This window comes from Hemisphaericaspora subhashii, assembly GCF_019202705.1.
Source record: "Hemisphaericaspora subhashii strain CBS 10753 chromosome Unknown scaffold34, whole genome shotgun sequence".
In the NCBI taxonomy this organism is placed as follows: Eukaryota; Fungi; Ascomycota; class Pichiomycetes; order Serinales; family Debaryomycetaceae; genus Hemisphaericaspora; species Hemisphaericaspora subhashii.
The window spans coordinates 1-19989 of NW_026057378.1; the positions used below are offsets into that span (position 1 = coordinate 1).

Here is a 19989-nt window from a genome sequence, read left to right on the forward strand (position 1 = left end):
ATTTGACGTCAAATTAGATTATGATCACATGACAAAATTCACATGACTTTAGCGTGACTTTCACGTGCATCCGGTTTTGTACTATTTATATCACGTGCATTATGTCACATGATTTGCACGTGCCGTGATGCGACCGCCCAACTCGGTAAGATTTTTTGAAGCAGTTTGCGGCCATTTGGCACAGTTAGTTAGATCTTGCACCGCAAAATTGTCTTTTTTTTTTGTTATTTTAAGATCTAATGTTCGACCCATGTCCTGGATATCAACAAATGAACTATGCCAAAACCTGTTAGATTTTGACCAAGATTGAATTATTCCAAATTGACAATAAAACTATGATTGAAACGTTGACATTCTTATATTTGATCGTGTTTTACTTCAAAATAAAATCGATTCTAGGACCAATCTTTTCCAGTATTTTTACTGCAACAGATCCTTCCACACCCAAAATTACAATAAGGGAAATCTTTGTCGTTTTTCCCATTTAGAGAGTTTTCTGGAGTTTCCGTGACAATCGACCTTAGTTGGTCCATTTTGGACTGGGGCAGGTTTGGAATAGAACATGGTTGTAAATCTTTTCTGGTAGCGCCTGACGGAAAGATGAACAGAATCCGCCATAAAAAAGAAATATTCACACTTGTCGTAGAGAGTGTCGCAATATTTGCGACAAATATCACGTGTACCACTTTCCTCAGTACAAGAGTTAGAGAATGGTTTCAACGAAGGAAATTGTATACAAGTACTAAAGTTAAACAAAGACCTCAAATGCTTAGCTAAGAAATATGTACTCCTTCCAAAATGATGAAGAATGAATTTTGCAATTCTCTTTACTTGGGAATTTACAAACTTTATCTGTTTACACAAATAGACTAAGCCAAGCTACTGATTAGTTCACTAATGTAGTCCTTCGTATGTATATTTCTTCATTCAGTTACATGCTAAAGTCTTATTTCTATTTCATAATATTATCTGAGCCCCTGCCTTCAATTTTATTCAGAATGGTTGCAAAAAAAATCATAAAATTTTCGCAGAAACGTTACTAACTTTCAAGTGGACCCTTAAAATTGTCAATCTTTTGTCAATACCACTTTTAGATAGATGCTTAAGTCGGTATTTTGTACCTGATTGCTTGCATGATGTGGATGTATAAATTTTAGAGTGACGTTTGAAGTACTCAGGGGACATATTTCAACGTGGGCCACTCCATTCATTATCTACAGTGTTTCTACAGAACAATTTAATTAATTATTAGATAGGACATAACGCGAGTTCCACCTTTGTAATTTGCTTCCCCAAAACTTGAAATTGAATTGATAGTAATTGTTTGTAGTGGGTGTTCTTTGTTGTTAAAAATAACGCGTGTTGCGTGGTGTACGTGTCCTATTGTTGTTGTTGTTGTAATTAATTTAAATACAGGAAAAAAAATATTTTATTTTATCTCATCAAATTTCACTTTTTCGGTTACATTGCTGTTTAAGAAAATCTCCGAGATTATTTAATTAACCTCCTTTTCCATCTCCCCCCCTCCACTTGAATTTATTTCATTTATTCAATTCATTTATTCATTAGAGAAAAAGCAAAACTAAATACAAAATGTCTGAAAAATTGTTTAGAATTAATTGTGGATATCAAAACTACGATTGGGGGAAAATTGGCTCAACGTCAGCTGTTGCACAATTCGCAGCAAGCTCGGACCCTTCAGTAAAGATTGATGAATCTAAACCATATGCCGAATTATGGATGGGTACTCATCCTTCAGTTCCTTCAATAGCTGTTGATTTACCAGGTAAGAAAACTCTTCGTGATTTAGTAACTTCTAATCCTGAACATTACTTATCGAAGTCAATTATTGATAAATTTGGTTCTTCAAAGGAATTACCATTCCTTTTTAAAGTTTTATCCATTGAAAAGGTTTTATCTATCCAAGCTCACCCTGATAAACAATTAGGAGCACAGTTACATGCAAGCGATCCAAAGAATTATCCAGATGATAATCATAAACCAGAAATGGCAATTGCTGTTACAGATTTCGAAGGTTTCTGTGGTTTCAAACCTTTAGATCAATTGTCAACCACATTACAAACTATTCCAGAATTGAATGAAATCATTGGGGAAGACTTGGTACAAGAATTTTCTCAAGGAATAAAACCTAATGCAGAATTAGGTTCTAATGAAGATATAAATAATAGAAAACTATTGCAAAAAATCTTTGGTAAATTAATGAATACTGAAGAATCTATTATTAATAAGAAAGCACAAGAATTGGTCAAAAGAACCGAGCTGAACCCAGAATTGTTCAAGAGTATTGATTCTAGATTACCTGAATTAATTCAAAGATTAAATAAGCAATTCCCAAATGATATTGGTTTATTCTGTGGTTGTCTTTTGTTGAATCACGTGGCCCTCAATAAAGGTGAAGCCATGTTCTTACAAGCTAAAGATCCTCATGCTTATATCAGTGGTGATATTATTGAATGTATGGCTGCATCTGACAATGTTGTAAGAGCAGGGTTTACCCCTAAATTTAAGGATGTTAAGAACTTAGTAGAAATGTTAACATATTCTTATGATTCAGTTGAAAAACAAAAGATGCCATTACAAGAATTCTCAAGATCTAGAGGTGATGCTGAAAAATCTGTTCTTTATGACCCACCAATTGCAGAATTTTCTGTTTTACAAACCATTTTTGATAAGCAAGTCGGTCAAAAACAAACTTTTGATGGTTTCCAAGGTCCATCTATTATAATTGCAACCAGTGGTTCTGGATCAATTCAAATTAAAGGTGATGAATCATCTCTTCAAAAGGTTCAAACTGGTTTCGTATATTTTGTCGCACCTGGAGTGGAAATTGAATTAGTTTCTGAATCTCAAGATCAAGAATTCACTACATATAGAGCGTTTGTAGAAGCATAATCCGGTAAAACAGAAGTAAATACAGATATAAGATAATGATTTTTTATAGAAAGTTTCAATTCTTAACTACCAAGAAATACGAAAAACTCACTGACCAATAATCTTTTTTTTGGATTAAATTAAATCCAAAACACCAACAAAGAATTTTCAAATTTGTTAAAGGATTTCTTTTGATATATTAATTGAATTACATTCTTTTCTATCCTTGAATCAATTGAAGAAGATAATCCCTCTTGTAATTGAATTGTCGAACTCCACTAATACCCTCATTAACCCCCCACCCCCCCCTTTTAGAAATAACACCTTTTGTTGACAATGTCCGACACCGAAAAAGATCAAGCCCCAGTGGAAGAAAAACCAAAAAGAGTTCCTGAAACTGAAGAAGAAAGAGCCGAACGTTTGGCAAAACAAGAAGAGATTGATTCTCGTTCAATCTATGTCGGTAATGTCGATTTTCAATCCACCCCGGAACAAATTGAAGAATTTTTTCATGAAGTAGGAATAATTGAACGTGTTACAATCTTATTTGATAGATTCACGGGATTACCCAAAGGGTATGCCTATGTTGAATTTGAAAAATCTGAAAGTGTACAACAAGCCATCGAACAATTGAATGGGAAAACATTTAGAGGTAGGGAATTAAGAGTTACAACAAAGAGGACTAATTTACCAGGATTTAGACAGAGAGGAGGAGGTCGAGGTGGTAGAGGTAGAGGTCGAGGCGGTAGAGGTAGAGGTGGTAGAGGTAGAGGTCGAGGCGGTAGAGGTAGAGGTGAAAGTTCCAGAGGTGGTGCTAAGAATGAAGATGAAACAAACGAAGGAGGTGAAGCACCTGCGCCTGCCAAAGAAGATTAGATCATGCTCTTGTTAGGCTATTTCAAGTGGCAGTATGTTGGTAAGGCTACTACCTGTTTTGTGTGAAGTTTTGCAACTTATTTTATACCCTACCTTGGCAACGTGCTCACTGTAAGTAAGATAATTCAGTTTATATATCTATCTATAGTTTGTCAAATGTAGGCATATTTAGATCGCCGGAAGCTCTTACTAAGTCTGTATACCCGAGTAGTTCTCTCATTTGTATGACTGAGCTGTTCAATTACTCCTCCAAACAGAACAAGTGTCAGCTGGAATTTAGATAAGCGATCACGTGATTTCAAAAAAAGAAATACATGGTAGCCCAACTTTCNACAAGTGTCAGCTGGAATTTAGATAAGCGATCACGTGATTTCAAAAAAAGAAATACATGGTAGCCCAACTTTCTTTTCGGCCTCATCTCTCTCTTCTCTTTTAAAAAAAAAAATATATCAGTACCAATATCAGATTAATTTCAAATCAAGGACCTAAAACGAAACCAAATAATAGCAAGTAAATATCCAAGATGACTTCTGTAAGAAAGAGAAAGATGGCTCGTTCCTCTGTGAGGAAAAACACAAGAAGAGTGAAAGATAAACAACGAAACATCAATATTCATTCAAATCCTATCATTGCTGCGAATTGGGATAAATCTTTAACTTTACAACAAAATTATAAACGTTTAGGATTAAGAGCAAAGTTAGGGAGCTTAGCTGGTGGTGTAGAAAAGAAAGTAGAAAGTTTGACAGAAATAAAAGCTAGACGTGAGAATGAAGACAATAATAAGATTCCTAGTGTGTCTGATATTGAACAAACTGATGATCCGGCCAAGATTCCTGAAGGTGAAGCTAGAATAATTAGAGATCCTGAAACAAATGAAGTTATAAAAGTTATTCATGGGACTATGAAAGTGATTAGGAAAGACCAAGATGCTGAAGTTGAAAACACTTCTGTGATTAAACAATTGGAAGAATATGCTCAAAAGAATAGTCAAATTAAGAAAGAAAGACATCTTTCTCAACGAGAAAGTGACTGGTTAAAGAGTTTATATGAAAAATACGGAGATGATTATGAAAAGATGAAATGGGATAAGAAATTAAACATTTATCAACAAACTGCCGGTGATCTTAAAAGAAGGATTCAAAAATGGAAAAAGGCAAATGGTATTAATTAAATATTGTTTTTTATAGAGTTTCTATTAATTGTAACATAGTGTTTATCTTATATTCTTGAAGGTAGGTTTCTTTCTAGTATTTTGTCTATGATATCGTTCATTATTGGTTTTAATTCGCAATCATCATACAACTCGATTAATTTCTTCTTTCCTTGTACATCTTCATTATCTTGCATTTCTATCAATTCTACAAAATGAGGATCAATAGGTACATTCCCTAGAAATGGTAAATCCAATTTTTCACTTAATAATTTCCCTCCACCACTCAGAAATATATTTGTACATTCAGAACAATGTGGACATATGAATCCTGACATGTTTTCCACTATTCCCAAGATATCAAAATTAACCTTCTTACAAAAGTTAATTTCTTTCCGAACATCTGCAGTTGCAACCAGTTGTGGTGTAGTCACAATAATTGCCCCATCCAAAGGTTGAGACCATCGTAATTCTTCTGCAATTGCGATATGTTCATCGGATGTTCCTGGTGGTGTATCAATCAATAAATAATCTAATCGCTTATTCTTATCACCCCATACTACATCCTTCAAGAATTGTCTTATCATTGCAGTCTTTTTAGGACCTCTCCATACGACGGAATTCCCTCTATTACCAAGTAAGAAACCTAATGACATTAATGACAAAGTACCTCTATTAGCATCAGATTGATTATTGTATACAGAAACAGGAATCCAGCCTTGCGTAGATTGATGAACTTGTTTCTTTTCAACACCAAACATTCGAGGTAATGAAGGTCCTGTTAAGTCAATATCTAAAACTCCAACATTGAATCCTTTGTTAGTCAATGTTAGTGCAGTTTGGGTGGTGACTGATGATTTACCAACACCTCCTTTCCCTGATAGGATTAGGATAATATGTTTGACGTTTTCAAGCGATTTGGGAACATCCTGCTTTTGTTGAATATTCAAATCATTTTCATTCATTTCTAATGGTTGGCTCTTTTACTAATCAATTAAATTTCATATTCTATTTTTTATTCTATTTATAATTCTAGCCCTGCGTCAAAAATGTTTAAGAAAAAGAAATCTTAATATATTATCCCTTCAAATACAACTACACCAAAAGAACACCCAATCAACTAGTTTTTCAAATCACAATGAGTTCAAGATATTCTGCTATGGATTCGCTGCAACGAGATTTAAGAACCCAACTATTCACAACCCCACAAGGAATTAGAAGAGTGCCTCATAGGACAGCCTCTCCATATGACCCAACACCTCAACCATCAGCAAAACATCAAGAATCAATGATGCTGACATTAGAATCTCAAAATGAAGATGAAATGGATACTATAGGACAAAAAGTGGCGATGCTAAAGAATTTAGGTGTAAAAATGGGTGTTGAAATTAATAAATCGGTAAAACTAAATGAAGACATAACTAATAATTTTGAAAGAGGTAAAGTTACTTTGAAAAATACTTATAATAATATGATAGATATGAGTAAAAAAGCAGGTATAACATGGCGTATGTGGTTATTGGTATTTTTAATTGTATTTTTATGGTTTTTCTGGGTCTGGCTATTTTAAGAGAAATTTGAGAATCAACAAGTTAGCGCATGGCAAACTACATTTTATGACTTACATAAGGTTAAATGGGTCTATTTTCTTTTTAATTCGAAATTAATTTAATACTTTTGTTACAGAATATACGTTTTTAATATCGAAATCGATCTTGTACTGTGTACACTATGACGATCACTTTGATCATCAATAGGATTCTCACCTTCAGATAGATCAGCACTATAATCTTCAACCTCCGGATCGTCTATGGGTAATATGGTACCTTGAACATTGAAATCCGAAACTTCATTATTGATCTTTGATGAAAATGCATTATTGACTGCCGAAAGGGCACATCTTTCATTGGATACTTTCTCATCAAATTTATCAGTTACCATTCCTGCTTTTCTATAAGGAGAGTTTTCTTTTGAAAACTTGAAGGACTGTTTACTTTTCAAAATCGATCTTTTTGGTTTTAAAATATGATGTGATGGTTTATGCTTTGGAGTGGGAGAAAAATCCTTTGGATGACTTATTCTAGCTGATTTATGATGATTACCATTGAGTTTTCTCTTTTTCAAAAGTATCTTCTTTTTCTTCTGTTGTAAGTTTGATTTCAAATTTGAATAATATTGATTAGTATTCAATATATTCTTATTAGTATGACCCAATTCATCATCATTTGATGAATCTGATTCAGAAGAATCTGAACCTAATATTTGATCCAAATCAACTGAATCTTCATCATGCTCATCATCATGTTCATCATCCTCGGTGTTTAACCCAGATGAATTCCAAACAGAATCATCGTCACTACTCAATCGCAAATTCTCTAATAATGACTCAGCAATAATTTTCCGTGCCGCGGAATGTTCATGCTCCTCATGTTCCAGGTCGGTTTTACAAGCACATTTACTTTTACTGGCATTCCTGAAACTTTCGGACGTTATTGGAGCCCCATTGATTCGTAGCTTTTTGAAATGAGATGTCTGCAACGTCAGTTTAATGGTGGCTTGCGATTTCATAGTCAATATATTCGAGAATGGCCAACTGGAATCTCGAAATGGAGCAGAATCTCGGTATTTTGGATTTGAAAGCAATTGGGAATAAAGCAAATTCAAGGGGTTGCTTCTTTCTTTAATTGGGATATTCGACTCTTTATCGTCATATATGGCATCGAATGATTGTTGGATTCGATGCTTTTGTGATTGTAATTTTCTATATTGTGAAATGCTATCCGACATAAATGTTTCGAATGATTCGGGATCCATTTCCTCTTCTTCTTCTTCCCTTGTTGTTGCTGTCGCTGGTCCGCTTTGCTCTTCCCTTGTGGCTACGTCATCTTCTGTTTGTTGCTTCGGCAGTATTTCCAGTTCTCGGTCAATGCCTGAAAAACTCTCGGTTTCATTTTCAGTTACATTCTCGGAGAACAGATCAGGAGTGTGAGGTAAATGCTCCGTCATATTTGTTTTATCCAAGTTGATTGGTATTGGGGCCCTGCCATTGATAGGGGGTGTGGGTAACCTTTCCGGGTTTGGAGAGTTGTCTATACCATTTATAGGGAAATTTACTTCGACATTGTCAAAGTAATCCTCATTGATTCCATCAAGTTGATCTTCATTAGACGTGCTGACAGAAACTCCCGATGGTTCTGATTGTTTTAGTTGAAGAAGCTTGTAAACGTTGGGGTATATTGACATTTTTGTGTTATTTCTGGTGGATAAGCGATCACCATCTGCGTGCAACTTCTTGTCTATAGTAGATAATCTGTCTATTAAATTATTAATCTTACTACCAGCGGTGATTGTACATTTCAAAAGTCGATTAACTTCCGAATCTATCATATTTGAATCAACAGTGTCATTTCTTGAATTGTACACCGCTTTTTTCAATCTTTTTCGTCGATGTTTAATGGTTTTGCTTAATGAATTCGCCAACTTAGCTACTTCTATGTTCTTAAATTGGATTCTTTGTTCAACCGATAGGTTATGTTTTATTCCCAATCTTAAATCATTCTGATAATTGGTAGTGACATTTAGTAGATTATCAACTACTTGTTGAGATTCTGATTGTAAGACATTCTTTAATACAGTATCTAGTTGAAATGCTTCAATAGGAGGTAATGGTGGATTTGAATCGGTGAAATTTGGTTGGAATTTTTTATATTTGGCAGCAGTTGTAGGTCGTCTTACCTGGCTATTGGGGTTTGGGTCATTGGAGGCTCTTGTTGGATTCATGTCAATTTTGAAAAAATACTTCAATTAATAAATTTAATTAATATTTCAATGGAAGCTAGTAATAATTTTAAATGAATAATGGGAAATATGGAAGTCGATTGATAATGAGATTTACTTTAACATGAATTTACTTGTATTATTAGCTTTACAAGTTTAAGCGATTATATAATCTTTTTTTTTTTTCACAAGTAAGGGGAAGAAGAGAAAAGAATAATGAGAAAAAATAAATTAAGGAAACAAGGGGATTAAACTAATTACTTTCTTTCGTTCTAATTGTCGTACCATCTGAAGCAAAAAAAGGTTGATCTCCCGGGGGGAGCTTAAGTATTTTAATTAATTAAGGGAAAAGGAAGAAGAAGTTTTAAAGTTAAAGCAAGTTTAGAACAAAATGGAAGGATTTGCATATATTTCTATATCAGATTGGATAACAATTTGTTATCAAGTATTTGGTGGTTGTTGCGCTAATGTATTTGTTCTAGAGAATTTAATAACTAATAATCAACTGTCATATTCTTTAGGATCAACAATAACATTTGGTCAATTCTTAGTGGTAACAATTTTATCATATTTTCCAAATTCAGATTTTAAGAATTCCAATTGGAAAAGATTATATTTAAAACATTCAAAGATTCCAATATGGAAATGGATTATACCAGTAACATTATATTTTATTAATTCTCTATTGAACAATTTGGTATGGAAATACAATATTAGTATTCCATTACATATTGTTTTTAGATCTAGTGGTACCGTTGTAACAATGATTGTAGGTTACCTTTTCGGAGGAAAGACTTATAATTATCATCAAATTATGTCGTCCATTATAATAAGTTTAGGGACAATTTTAGCGACTATCCCCCAAGGTGCCAAGAAGGAAGGATCAGAAATCTCCTTAGAAGTAGATGCCAACTTTATATTAGGAATAGCAATGTTATTCGTTGCTTGTATTTTAGGAGCATTCATGGGACTTTATAATGAAGATTTATATCAAGCGTATGGAAATCAATGGCAGGAAGGTTTATTTTATAGTCATCTATTATCATTGCCATTATTTCTTGTTGTTTCAAAGACTATTTACCAGGAATTTTTAATAATCTTATATGATAAGAATCAGACAATTCAATTATTCCCTGGATTGATATTATCAAAACAACTCGTGAATTTAATTATAAATGTTTTCACCCAATTCATGTGCATAAAAGGGGTGAATATGTTAGCTGGAAGAACTAGTGCATTAACTGTAAGCATTGTATTGTTGGTAAGAAAGTTTATCAGTTTAATTATTAGTATACTATGGTATGACAATGACTTTTCCAAACAGACTATAATTGGAACAATTGCCGTGTTTGGTGGAGTCGCATATTATAGCATAAGTAGTATTAAGAGGAAGATTAAGAAAAAGAATGAATAATAATACTTAGACTAAATAAAAGACTTAATACATATAACCCACCAGAGAAAAACTCTATGAGCTAGAAGTAAACGAGACAATTCGCCTAATCATAAAAAGAACGGTTTCCGGCAAGGGCATTTGTATCTCCAAATGGATCTCCTTCAATTGACTGAGTATCAGAATTTTTGGCGGAATTCTTGGTAAAGGCTTGATTAAGTGCCATGGGTTTATGAGGACGAGGTGGTGGTGGTGACTTCTTACCAATCCGAACATCATTTAATCTTTGCTCAATTTCTTCTTCTTCTTCTTCTTCTTCCTCTTCGTCTGATTCGGTATAATAACTCTCGCCACTGTCAGATTCTTCATCATAGTTTGGTGCAGGATTGGCTTGTGTGTATCCCGCTTTAAAATTGAATTTTTGAAACACCTCAACCAATTGCTCGTTGGCACTAATTAAACTACCTAAAAACTCTTCATCTAAAGCCGCAACTTCTGATGATTTTGCACTTGCCTGACCGGCACCCACAAATTGCAAATAATTCAAAACCTTACGTCTAATTTTCTTACATTTCTGAAATTCAGAAAGAATCTTGTCATCATCTAATGGTGATGTACCAGATGGCAATTGCAATAATTGGTTGCTCAAAGTGGTTGAATGGGTGTAACAACTTGCAATAAGTTCTCTAATTTTAGGAGCTTCCACTTTATAATTGATCTGAGGAATTTCGAACTCCTCATCTGCATATTTGGTTCCCGACTTCTTCTTCTTTTTTTTCTTTTTGCTCTTGTCATCTGAAGTTCCACTCGATGGGTTCTTATTTAAACGAGAACGAGTTGGCGTACGAGGGCGAGGGGGTGGTGGAGACCTTGGGCTCGATCTTTCTGGAGATCTAAGATTCTCCTGATAAGAATCGTCAAATGCGTGCGGTTGGTTCTCATCGTTTTGTTCACTGTCATTATGTTCGCTATAGTCACCTCGTGATTGATCTCTCCTATGACCTTTATTGCGAGGAACCCATTTATATAATGATTGCATGTATTTATATCCTTCCATGTCAGCCAATTCGCCCTTCCATCCAAGTGCCATCTGTCTGACAACTTTCTGTACTTTAGGGTCGTATGGTACTCCAGAACCAGTCTTACCATTGCCAGTAATAACACCCTTCAATACATCTAGTAACTTATCGTCTCGGGCAATGACAGGTCCAATCTTAGGACCGGAATTCAATATTAATAATTCTAAAATCTTCAATGCTCTCATTTGCTCATTTATTGATTCCCCATATTTAATTTTCTTACGAATTGCTCTAGCAGCTTCTGACGCTCCACCAGAAGGTTGGATTTGAATTAAATCAAGTAGATCAGATAAGTAAAGTTCAATTGAATCATCAACTTCATCATTTCTATTGGGTTCCGCCAATTGATTGATTTTAATTGTAATCGAAGTGCAGCGATGTTCACCGAAGATTGGCATTGCTTATAATAGTTTTAGAGTAAGATCCCCCCTATAAAAGAGTGTATCAGTTGTCAGAAATTTAGGGTGTAGATCAAGGGTGAAATTCCGTTTTTTTGTGTCACATTTTTTCTCGGAAAAATTATTGTATTGTGCACTTACGGTGTGTTATACCACGTGATCTTACCGGAATTGATGGTGGTCTTCGCATAATTTTTCCTGTTGTCAAAAAAACCGAAATTAAAATTAAAAAAAAAAAGTCAAAGAAATAAGAAAAAAAATTTTCAAGTGTATTTCTGAAAACTTCACATCACCCATCGTCAATTACACCTAAACATAATGTCTGACCAACCATATAATCAAGACAAATTGGCTCAAGACTTCGAACAGGCGTCTATTGGGAATCAGCCAGATCAATCCCAACAACAACAACAACAACAACAAAACTACTATAATCCAAACAATGCACAAGCATTCGTTCCTCAAGGTGGATTCCAACAATCCTACAATCAATACCAACAAGGCGGATATCAACCAAACTATAATCAATACCAACAAGGTGGGTACCAACAAAACTATAATCAATATCAGCAAGGTGGTTACCAGCAGAATTATAACGGAGGAGGAGGTTATCAACAAAACACTAGAGGTGGCTATCAACAAAACACTAGAGGGGGATATCAACAATATAACAATAGAGGCGGCTACCAACAATACAGCAACAGAGGTGGCTATCAACAATATGACCAGCAACAGCAACAACCTCAACAACAACAGCAACCACAAGGAATGTCATTAGCTGACTTTGAAAAGCAAAAGGCATCGCAACAATCATCCTTGAATAAACCAAAAAGAACTCTCAAATTGGCCCCATCCTCAGGAATCAAATTGGCAAATGCAACCAAGAAGGAAGCACCAAAGGAGGAAACTCCTAAGGAAGAAGCATCACCTGCTCCAGAGCCAGCCAAACAAGAAAAAAAGGAAGCAGCCCCACAAACCCCTGCCGTCGAACAAAAGACAGAAGCTGCTCCAGTGTCCACTCCGGAGCCGGTTGCTTCTCCAGCTCCAGCTGCAACTCCTTCATCGGTACGTATTTCAGCAACTCCTTCAGTGAAGGAAGGCAGCCCTGCTGTTCTCCAATCTTCTGACTCACTTGCACGTGAACAAGAAGATGAAGTTGATGAAGAAGTCGTTAAGGATATGTTTGGGGGTAAAGATCATGTTTCCATTATTTTTATGGGTCATGTCGATGCTGGTAAGTCCACCATGGGAGGTAATATTCTTTACTTAACTGGTTCTGTTGATAAACGTACTGTTGATAAGTATGAACGTGAAGCAAAAGATGCTGGTAGACAAGGTTGGTATTTATCATGGGTTATGGATACTAATAAGGAAGAAAGAAGTGATGGTAAGACTATTGAAGTTGGTAAAGCTTATTTCGAAACTGAAAAGAGAAGATATACCATTTTGGATGCCCCAGGACACAAGATGTATGTCTCAGAAATGATTGGTGGTGCTTCTCAAGCTGATGTTGGTATTTTAGTCATCTCTGCTAGAAAGGGTGAATATGAAACCGGTTTTGAAAAAGGTGGTCAAACTAGAGAACATGCATTATTGGCAAAGACTCAAGGTGTTAACAAGATCGTCATTGTTGTCAACAAGATGGATGACCCAACTGTCAACTGGTCTGAAGAACGTTATAATGAATGTACCACTAAATTAGCCACTTTCTTGAAAGGTATTGGATACAACAAAGATGACATTGTTGCTATGCCAGTCTCGGGATATACTGGTGCTGGTTTGAAGGATAGAGTTGGCGACGTATGTCCATGGTACACTGGTCCTGCATTATTAGAATATTTGGACAACATGGAAACTGTCAATCGTAAGATCAATGGTCCATTTATGATGCCAGTTTCTGGTAAGATGAAGGATATGGGTACTGTTGTTGAAGGTAAGATTGAATCTGGACATATCAAGAAAGGTGGACATTTATTATTAATGCCTAATAAGACTAATGTTGAAGTTTTGACCGTCTACAACGAAACAGAACAAGAATGTGAAAGTGCATACTGTGGTGAACAAGTTAGATTAAGATTAAAGGGGGTTGAAGAAGAAGACTTACAGCCGGGTTACGTTTTGACTTCTCCAAAGTTCCCAGTTAAAACTGTGACCAAGTTTGAAGCTCAGATTGCTATTGTCGAATTGAAATCCATTTTATCAAACGGGTTCTCTTGTGTCATGCACTTGCATACAGCCATCGAAGAAGTCAAGTTTGTTGAATTGAAACATAAATTGGAAAAGGGGACAAATAGAAAATCAAAGAAACCGCCTGCATTTGCCAAGAAGGGTATGAAGATCATCGCTGTCTTGGAAGTGAATGAACTAGTTTGTGCCGAAACTTACCACGATTATCCTCAATTGGGTAGATTCACTTTAAGAGATCAAGGTACCACCATTGCAATTGGTAAGATCACTAAATTATTGTAAGAAGCTACAGCACTTCGTCAGTTTTTCCAGTTAGTATTTCTTTTTAGCTTTTGTATTTAGATGATGAAACGAATATAATTTTGTCATATTATAAAGTTGTGTAGAAACTGTAGTTAATCGTTACCGAACTTTGCATGGATTCTTCTATTTTGACTATTTACATGTTTATTTACAAGAGGATTCAAATATCTGTTGATAGCGAGCCACCCTCCCTTCTATTTCAAATTCTTTCAAAAAGTCAAGAATTGCCTTTCTGAAATCTTCCAGTGGACTCTTTGTAACAATGTATTCATCCAAGAACTGTAGAATCCACATAACCCTTCCCAAATCTCGAGTCTGAACACTTTGATCAAATAATATCATGAATAATTCTTCATCAATGAAGACTTCATTGATATCATGATTCTCGGAAGGATTTAATTCGATGGTATTATTGTCACTAGAATGCATGACAATTTTATTAAATAAAATATCAATGTAATCAAACATTCGGAGCGAAAGACATGCCTTCATTATGGTATACATGCATTCTCTTGTTATACTTAATTTCTTTTCAAGCTTTATACTTGGTGGGAGTTCCTCAGCCAGGATGTTTGATTTCGATTTCATAAGCAAAGGAAACCGGATATTTCGGATTTGATCAACTAATTTATCTAGTTGAAGAAACATGAGAAGCTCAACTAGCATCCGTCGATCCGCTCTGGGGACTTGATATTCACAGAGACTTGCTAGAATATTTGGATCTGAATGGACGAGATGAATAAAATGATCAGCCATTAATGGGGCAGTTACCGAATCGGAAGAAGCTAGGACGGTAGGTTGGTGTTTATATTGCGGCAATGAGAGATATACTAATGATTCGTAGTTCAATAGATCGAACTTATGGAATTGTGAAAGTAAATTACTCCAAATCTGGGGAGTAGGGGTGTATGTGTTGCAGGTGAGTAATATTCCAACTATTTCCAAAACAAGGACGGCATCAGCATTATGATTTTCAAACCTATTATGATTTTCAAACCTTTTAAATGCTAATTCAAACTTGTCAATATACTCAGTCGAATCTTTTCTCTCCAGGTTGAACCGAATATAATCATAATTAGCAGTACTTGGAGTCACATCTGACTCCCAATAGTTCAAGTATTGACCCGATTTGTAATAAGTAAAATTGACCCTATATTCAGGCAAAGAATTAAACCAATCAGACTTCTTTACTTGATTGACCAAGGATTCAAATCTGGAAAAATCTTCTGCATGCAATCTATGTTCCACCAAGAGCGCTTCAAGTAATGAATGACACACTAGCATGATTGTACTTTTGATTTCTGGTTCAGCATAAGAGAGGCTCCCACCGCAGGTATCTACTAGTTCTTCATGTGATGACAATAATACCGGGTTCAGTAAGGATCGATGATTGCTTGTTCGCTTAAGTAATGAAGTTAGATTGTCACGACTATTAGCTATTTCTAGAACCTTCTTATGATGCTTTAGATAACTTTTAGCTGTCTCTCTATTGCTTTCCAATTCATCGAGCCTTCGTTTGTACCTCTGCAGCTCAACCTCTGAGATGTTCTTAGCTGTTTCATAACCATTTTCTTGTGAAGCGATGTCGGGGAAAACATTCAGATAATATCTTACAATGCTCTTATTTCGAGCATTGATGATCTTCCTCAATATCATAGTTGATCTACTGCCTACCTTCTATCTAGGGAAGATATCTTCTTACAAAACAAATTGGAAAAAAAATGAAGTCATATGGGATCACGTGACATTATAGTGTCAAATTTTTTCGCCGCACTTTCAACAAAGGATCTGAGTTGTTCATTTTTTTTTTTTTGGCTCCTTTGGACAATTTTCATTTCAATTATATCAACAAGGAAACATACCCTCTGTGAGATTCAATTAACACCAACCAAATGAAGTTTTCAACTATCTTTTCCACATTGGCTGTGATTGCTACTGCAGCAATTCGTCCAGCTGTAGCTTATGAAATGACTGAAGAACATCCTGTTGATATTGTCGTTGATTTCCAAATTAGAGAATCACCTGAAATCGGTGCTTCTGACGTTGCCAATTGGTTCAATGGTGATACCGTAACCATTGCTTATGAAGTTCAAAATAACGAAAAATCCGAAGTCAATATTATTGGTGTCACAGGTCAATTCAAGAACCCAATCACTGGTGAGATTATCACTAATTTGACTACTGGTAAAGTCGGCCCACTTGCTATTGCCTCGGGTGAAAGTTCTGGATTCGAGCAAACTATCGGAGTGAATTTAATTCCTGGAAACTATGAATTGGTTCCTTTTGTTTTCTTTGCTCACGAAGACGTTGTCAAAGTTCTCCCTGTTCGTGGTCAATTGGTTACAGTTGCTGATGCTCCTGTTTCACTTTTTGATCCAAGATTGATTCTTGTTGAATTGATCTTAATTGCTTCAGCTGCTGGAGCATTGTATCTTGGTTATGAAATCTGGGGAAAGAAGTATATTCGCGGTACTGCTCCTGTTCAAGCAAGAAAAGCTGCGTCTCCATCAAGTGGTGTATCCTCTGGTCGTGGTACCCCAAGTGGTTCTAGTTATGATGTCAATTGGATTCCGGAAGGTCATTTAAAACAAACTAAGACAAAAAAGGTGGCTTGATTCTATTTTCAGATAGTCATCCACCCAATGGATGCTCTTTTTATCTTTTCAATTCTTTAACTTGATTTTTAGTTTATAGTTTATAAATTGCTTATAGTTTTAAATCGAGTTTAGGGTATGTAATTGTATGTATGTTCGCACTAAGAAAATCGAGTAGGAATGATTCTCCTCCAAAAAAAAAAATACAGCATAAATAAATTAATCCACCAGCTCTTAATAACAGCACTTCTAATCGTTATGAGACTATACTTAAATGAAAGGCCAAGAACGTTCATAATTACGTCCAATTCATATGCATTAATCATTCGACATCCATTTCCAAAGTATAAAGATAAAGGTTTCAAGAAACGAATATCCGCACACAATAAGAACAAAACCAATAGTAATAGTAATAAGGTGGTAGTTGAGTTTATAGAAAAGGAATATCTCGACCTTACAGCTTGCCGTGATATTACACCCCGGAGATCTAAATTACTGGGGTTTTTAGGATTGTTGAATGTAAAAGGGGGAATTTACCTTGGATTTATAACAAATGAAGAACTCGTGGCTTCTCCTACAATAAATGAAAAGATCTATAGAATAACAGGAGCTGAATTTTATTGTCTAAATAATGATGAATTTGATTATCTAATAGGTGACAATGATGATAATGGACAAGATCGCGAACGTTCTGGTTCCGAGTATCCTGCTGGATCAGTAAGAAAGCTATTGTCAAGTGGGGCCTTCTTTTATTCCCACGAATTCGATGTAACTTCAAATATCCAAGAACGTGGTGTATCGTCAGGTTTCAATAATCCAGAGTTCAAGTTGATTGCTGATTCTCATTATTTTAAAAGATTTCAGTGGAATGGATTTATGATGTCAGAGTTGATGGAATTTCGAAATAGACTCTCTCAATTTGAGCAACGACAGATTGACTCCAATGGGTTTTTCATTATTATTGCCCGAGGGTATGCCAAATCAGTCAATACAACTATTGGAGAAGAAGAAGCATTGATGACACTTATATCAAAACAAGCATGCGCGAAGGAGGGGCCCTTGTTCGGGGATTGGGGCTGTGATGGCAATGGATATGTCTCAAATTACGTTGAAACAGAAATCATCATTTACACTGAAAGATTTTGTTTGTCATATATTGTTATAAGCGGGAATGTACCTATATATTGGGAAACTGAAAGTACATTCACCAAAAAGAGTATAATAACAGCTAAAAATGGAAAACGAATCATATTCCCGAGATCATTTGAGGCTTCGCAACATGCGTTCACTAGACATTTTGATGACTTGGCTTCGCAGTTTGGAGATGTTCATATATTGAATACACTCTCAGAAGATCCCAAGTCCCACAAGGGAATCTTGAGCTCTGCATATATCGACCAAATCCAATACTTCAATAAAAGTAGAAGCGAAGATTTATATGACAATGATGAATTTAATTATAAATTACTATACACCCACGTCCCTATAACAACATCTCGCATGAAAAAAATAGGATATTCGGGCCAAAATCCGTATGATATAATTTCATTGTTATCTAATTCAATTATCAACTTTGGGGCCTTGTTTTACGATCAATCAGAAGGAACATTTATTGGCAAACAACTAGGAGTCTTCCGCGTAAATTCGTTTGACAGCTTAAGTAAAGCAAATTTCCTCTCCAAAGTGATCTGTCAAGAAGTTATTGAATTGGCATTTCGTGACATGGGCATAAGTCTTGACCGTGACGTCTACAGCAAACATGCTCAGTTATGGAGTGAAAGCGAAGAATATATTTCTAAATTAACCGTCAATTTTATATCCAATAGTGACAAATTACAAGCTTCAAGCGCCAGATCAACCACGTCATCGATGAAATCCCATATTACTAAAAAATACCTCAGCAGCGTTGTTGATACGAAACCTAAGGAAACTGCAATATTAAAGTTGTTGGGGAGGCTACAAGATCAAATCAATTTAAGTTTACACAATCCAATTCATGATTACGTTTCACGCGAGTTGAATAGATATACACAAGAATATACTTCCTATTTGGACATATCGATTTTCTCATCCACATTTAACGTTAATGGATCAATATATGATGGTGACATTGAAGGCTGGTTATTCCCAAAGAAGTATCCAATGGGCCAGAGCTATGATTTGGTATTGATTGGGTTGCAAGAGATTGTGGAATTGAATCCTGGTCAAATGATGAATGTTGATTTCCGAAATAAATCACTTTGGGAACGAAAAATATTGAAATGCCTCTCGGATAAGAATCCTGAAAATTGTCGTTATATAGTTATGTGGAGCGGTCAATTGGGTGGACTAGCATTGCTATTGTATGTGAAGGAAGACAAACTAAAGCATATTTCAAATGTAGAATGCTCATTCAAAAAGACGGGGTTAGGAGGTGTTGCTGCCAATAAGGGAGGTGTGTCTGTTAGTTTCAAATTTGCTGATAATACGTTTTGCTTTGTTTCATCTCATTTGGCTGCTGGGTTAAGCAATGTTGAAGAAAGACATCAGAATTACAAAACTCTAGCAAAGGGAATACAATTTTCCAAGAATAGAAGAATTAAAGATCATGATGCGGTCATTTGGTTAGGAGATTTCAATTATCGTATCGGTTTACCTAATGAACAAGTGAGACCTTTGATTCATCAAAAAGCATTTTATAAATTGTTCGAATTTGACCAACTAAATAAACAAATGGCAAATGGTGCAACTTTTCCATTCTTTGATGAAATGGAAATCCAATTCCCTCCCACATATAAATTCGATAATGGGACGAAGGAATATGATACTGGTGAGAAACAGCGAATCCCTGCATGGACCGATAGAATTCTATATCAGTCAAGGAAGAATATTATCAAACCATTAGTTTACTATTGTGATGAAGAGTTGATATTTTCTGACCATCGCCCAGTATTCGCGATGTTTTCTGCTACCGTTAAGCTAATTAATCAATCTGTTAAAGAAATGCTATCAAATGAACTATATGAGAATTATAAAAAGAAGTATGGTGGTATAAATAATATCCTTACTTCCAACGTCACGTATCTTTTCGAAGATGACGAGGAAAGCGGGAATCTACCAGCACCTAGTTCTGACAAGCTGAAATGGTGGTTGGAAGGTGGCAAAGCAGCTAAGGTGATTATACCTGAACTTCATGTACTACCAACCGACGGTGATTATTTGGTATTTAATCCCAAGTGCCCACAGAATCCATTTGAAGAAACCAACGAACCAGAATTCGTTTCAAAAAGTCAATTATTAAGAATGTTGCGTGATAAGTAATTATTTTGCATAGAGTTTATCCTCTTTCTTTGAAAATCCT

The 19989-nt window shown here is 35.4% G+C and overlaps 12 protein-coding genes across 12 annotated transcripts; 8 read left to right on the forward strand and 4 right to left on the reverse strand. All coding sequences in view use genetic code 12, as the record gives it.

Annotated features, from left to right (window-relative positions):
- Positions 1-1593: 1593 nt before the first annotated feature.
- On the forward strand, positions 1594-2913 carry PMI1 (mannose-6-phosphate isomerase; the record flags this gene model as incomplete). The annotated part of the gene is made up of 1 exon (XM_049408790.1): positions 1594-2913. One exon carries the CDS (start codon positions 1594-1596, stop codon positions 2911-2913), a length of 1320 nt encoding a protein of 439 aa, XP_049261872.1.
- Positions 2914-3228: 315 nt separating this feature from the next.
- Positions 3229-3768, forward strand: J8A68_004793 (uncharacterized protein; the record flags this gene model as incomplete). The annotated part of the gene is made up of 1 exon (XM_049408791.1): positions 3229-3768. One exon carries the CDS (start codon positions 3229-3231, stop codon positions 3766-3768), a length of 540 nt encoding a protein of 179 aa, XP_049261873.1.
- Positions 3769-4291: 523 nt separating this feature from the next.
- Positions 4292-4939, forward strand: J8A68_004794 (uncharacterized protein; the record flags this gene model as incomplete). Its single annotated transcript, XM_049408792.1, has 1 exon — positions 4292-4939. One exon carries the CDS (start codon positions 4292-4294, stop codon positions 4937-4939), a length of 648 nt encoding a protein of 215 aa, XP_049261874.1.
- A 47-nt stretch (positions 4940-4986) lies between these two features.
- On the reverse strand, positions 4987-5883 carry J8A68_004795 (iron-sulfur cluster assembly protein; the record flags this gene model as incomplete). The annotated part of the gene is made up of 1 exon (XM_049408793.1): positions 4987-5883. The coding sequence occupies one exon, from the start codon at positions 5881-5883 to the stop codon at positions 4987-4989; it is 897 nt and encodes a 298-aa protein (XP_049261875.1).
- A 173-nt stretch (positions 5884-6056) lies between these two features.
- On the forward strand, positions 6057-6488 carry J8A68_004796 (uncharacterized protein; the record flags this gene model as incomplete). Its single annotated transcript, XM_049408794.1, has 1 exon — positions 6057-6488. The coding sequence occupies one exon, from the start codon at positions 6057-6059 to the stop codon at positions 6486-6488; it is 432 nt and encodes a 143-aa protein (XP_049261876.1).
- Positions 6489-6598: 110 nt separating this feature from the next.
- J8A68_004797 (uncharacterized protein) lies at positions 6599-8698 on the reverse strand (the record flags this gene model as incomplete). The annotated part of the gene is made up of 1 exon (XM_049408795.1): positions 6599-8698. The coding sequence occupies one exon, from the start codon at positions 8696-8698 to the stop codon at positions 6599-6601; it is 2100 nt and encodes a 699-aa protein (XP_049261877.1).
- A 388-nt stretch (positions 8699-9086) lies between these two features.
- Positions 9087-10109, forward strand: YEA4 (Yea4p; the record flags this gene model as incomplete). Its single annotated transcript, XM_049408796.1, has 1 exon — positions 9087-10109. One exon carries the CDS (start codon positions 9087-9089, stop codon positions 10107-10109), a length of 1023 nt encoding a protein of 340 aa, XP_049261878.1.
- Positions 10110-10194: 85 nt separating this feature from the next.
- J8A68_004799 (uncharacterized protein) lies at positions 10195-11565 on the reverse strand (the record flags this gene model as incomplete). Its single annotated transcript, XM_049408797.1, has 1 exon — positions 10195-11565. The coding sequence occupies one exon, from the start codon at positions 11563-11565 to the stop codon at positions 10195-10197; it is 1371 nt and encodes a 456-aa protein (XP_049261879.1).
- Positions 11566-11883: 318 nt separating this feature from the next.
- SUP35 (translation termination factor GTPase eRF3) lies at positions 11884-14034 on the forward strand (the record flags this gene model as incomplete). Its single annotated transcript, XM_049408798.1, has 1 exon — positions 11884-14034. One exon carries the CDS (start codon positions 11884-11886, stop codon positions 14032-14034), a length of 2151 nt encoding a protein of 716 aa, XP_049261880.1.
- Positions 14035-14199: 165 nt separating this feature from the next.
- On the reverse strand, positions 14200-15711 carry J8A68_004801 (uncharacterized protein; the record flags this gene model as incomplete). The annotated part of the gene is made up of 1 exon (XM_049408799.1): positions 14200-15711. One exon carries the CDS (start codon positions 15709-15711, stop codon positions 14200-14202), a length of 1512 nt encoding a protein of 503 aa, XP_049261881.1.
- Positions 15712-15947: 236 nt separating this feature from the next.
- On the forward strand, positions 15948-16670 carry J8A68_004802 (uncharacterized protein; the record flags this gene model as incomplete). Its single annotated transcript, XM_049408801.1, has 1 exon — positions 15948-16670. One exon carries the CDS (start codon positions 15948-15950, stop codon positions 16668-16670), a length of 723 nt encoding a protein of 240 aa, XP_049261882.1.
- Positions 16671-16907: 237 nt separating this feature from the next.
- Positions 16908-19949, forward strand: INP51 (phosphoinositide 5-phosphatase; the record flags this gene model as incomplete). The annotated part of the gene is made up of 1 exon (XM_049408802.1): positions 16908-19949. One exon carries the CDS (start codon positions 16908-16910, stop codon positions 19947-19949), a length of 3042 nt encoding a protein of 1013 aa, XP_049261883.1.
- Positions 19950-19989: the final 40 nt, after the last annotated feature.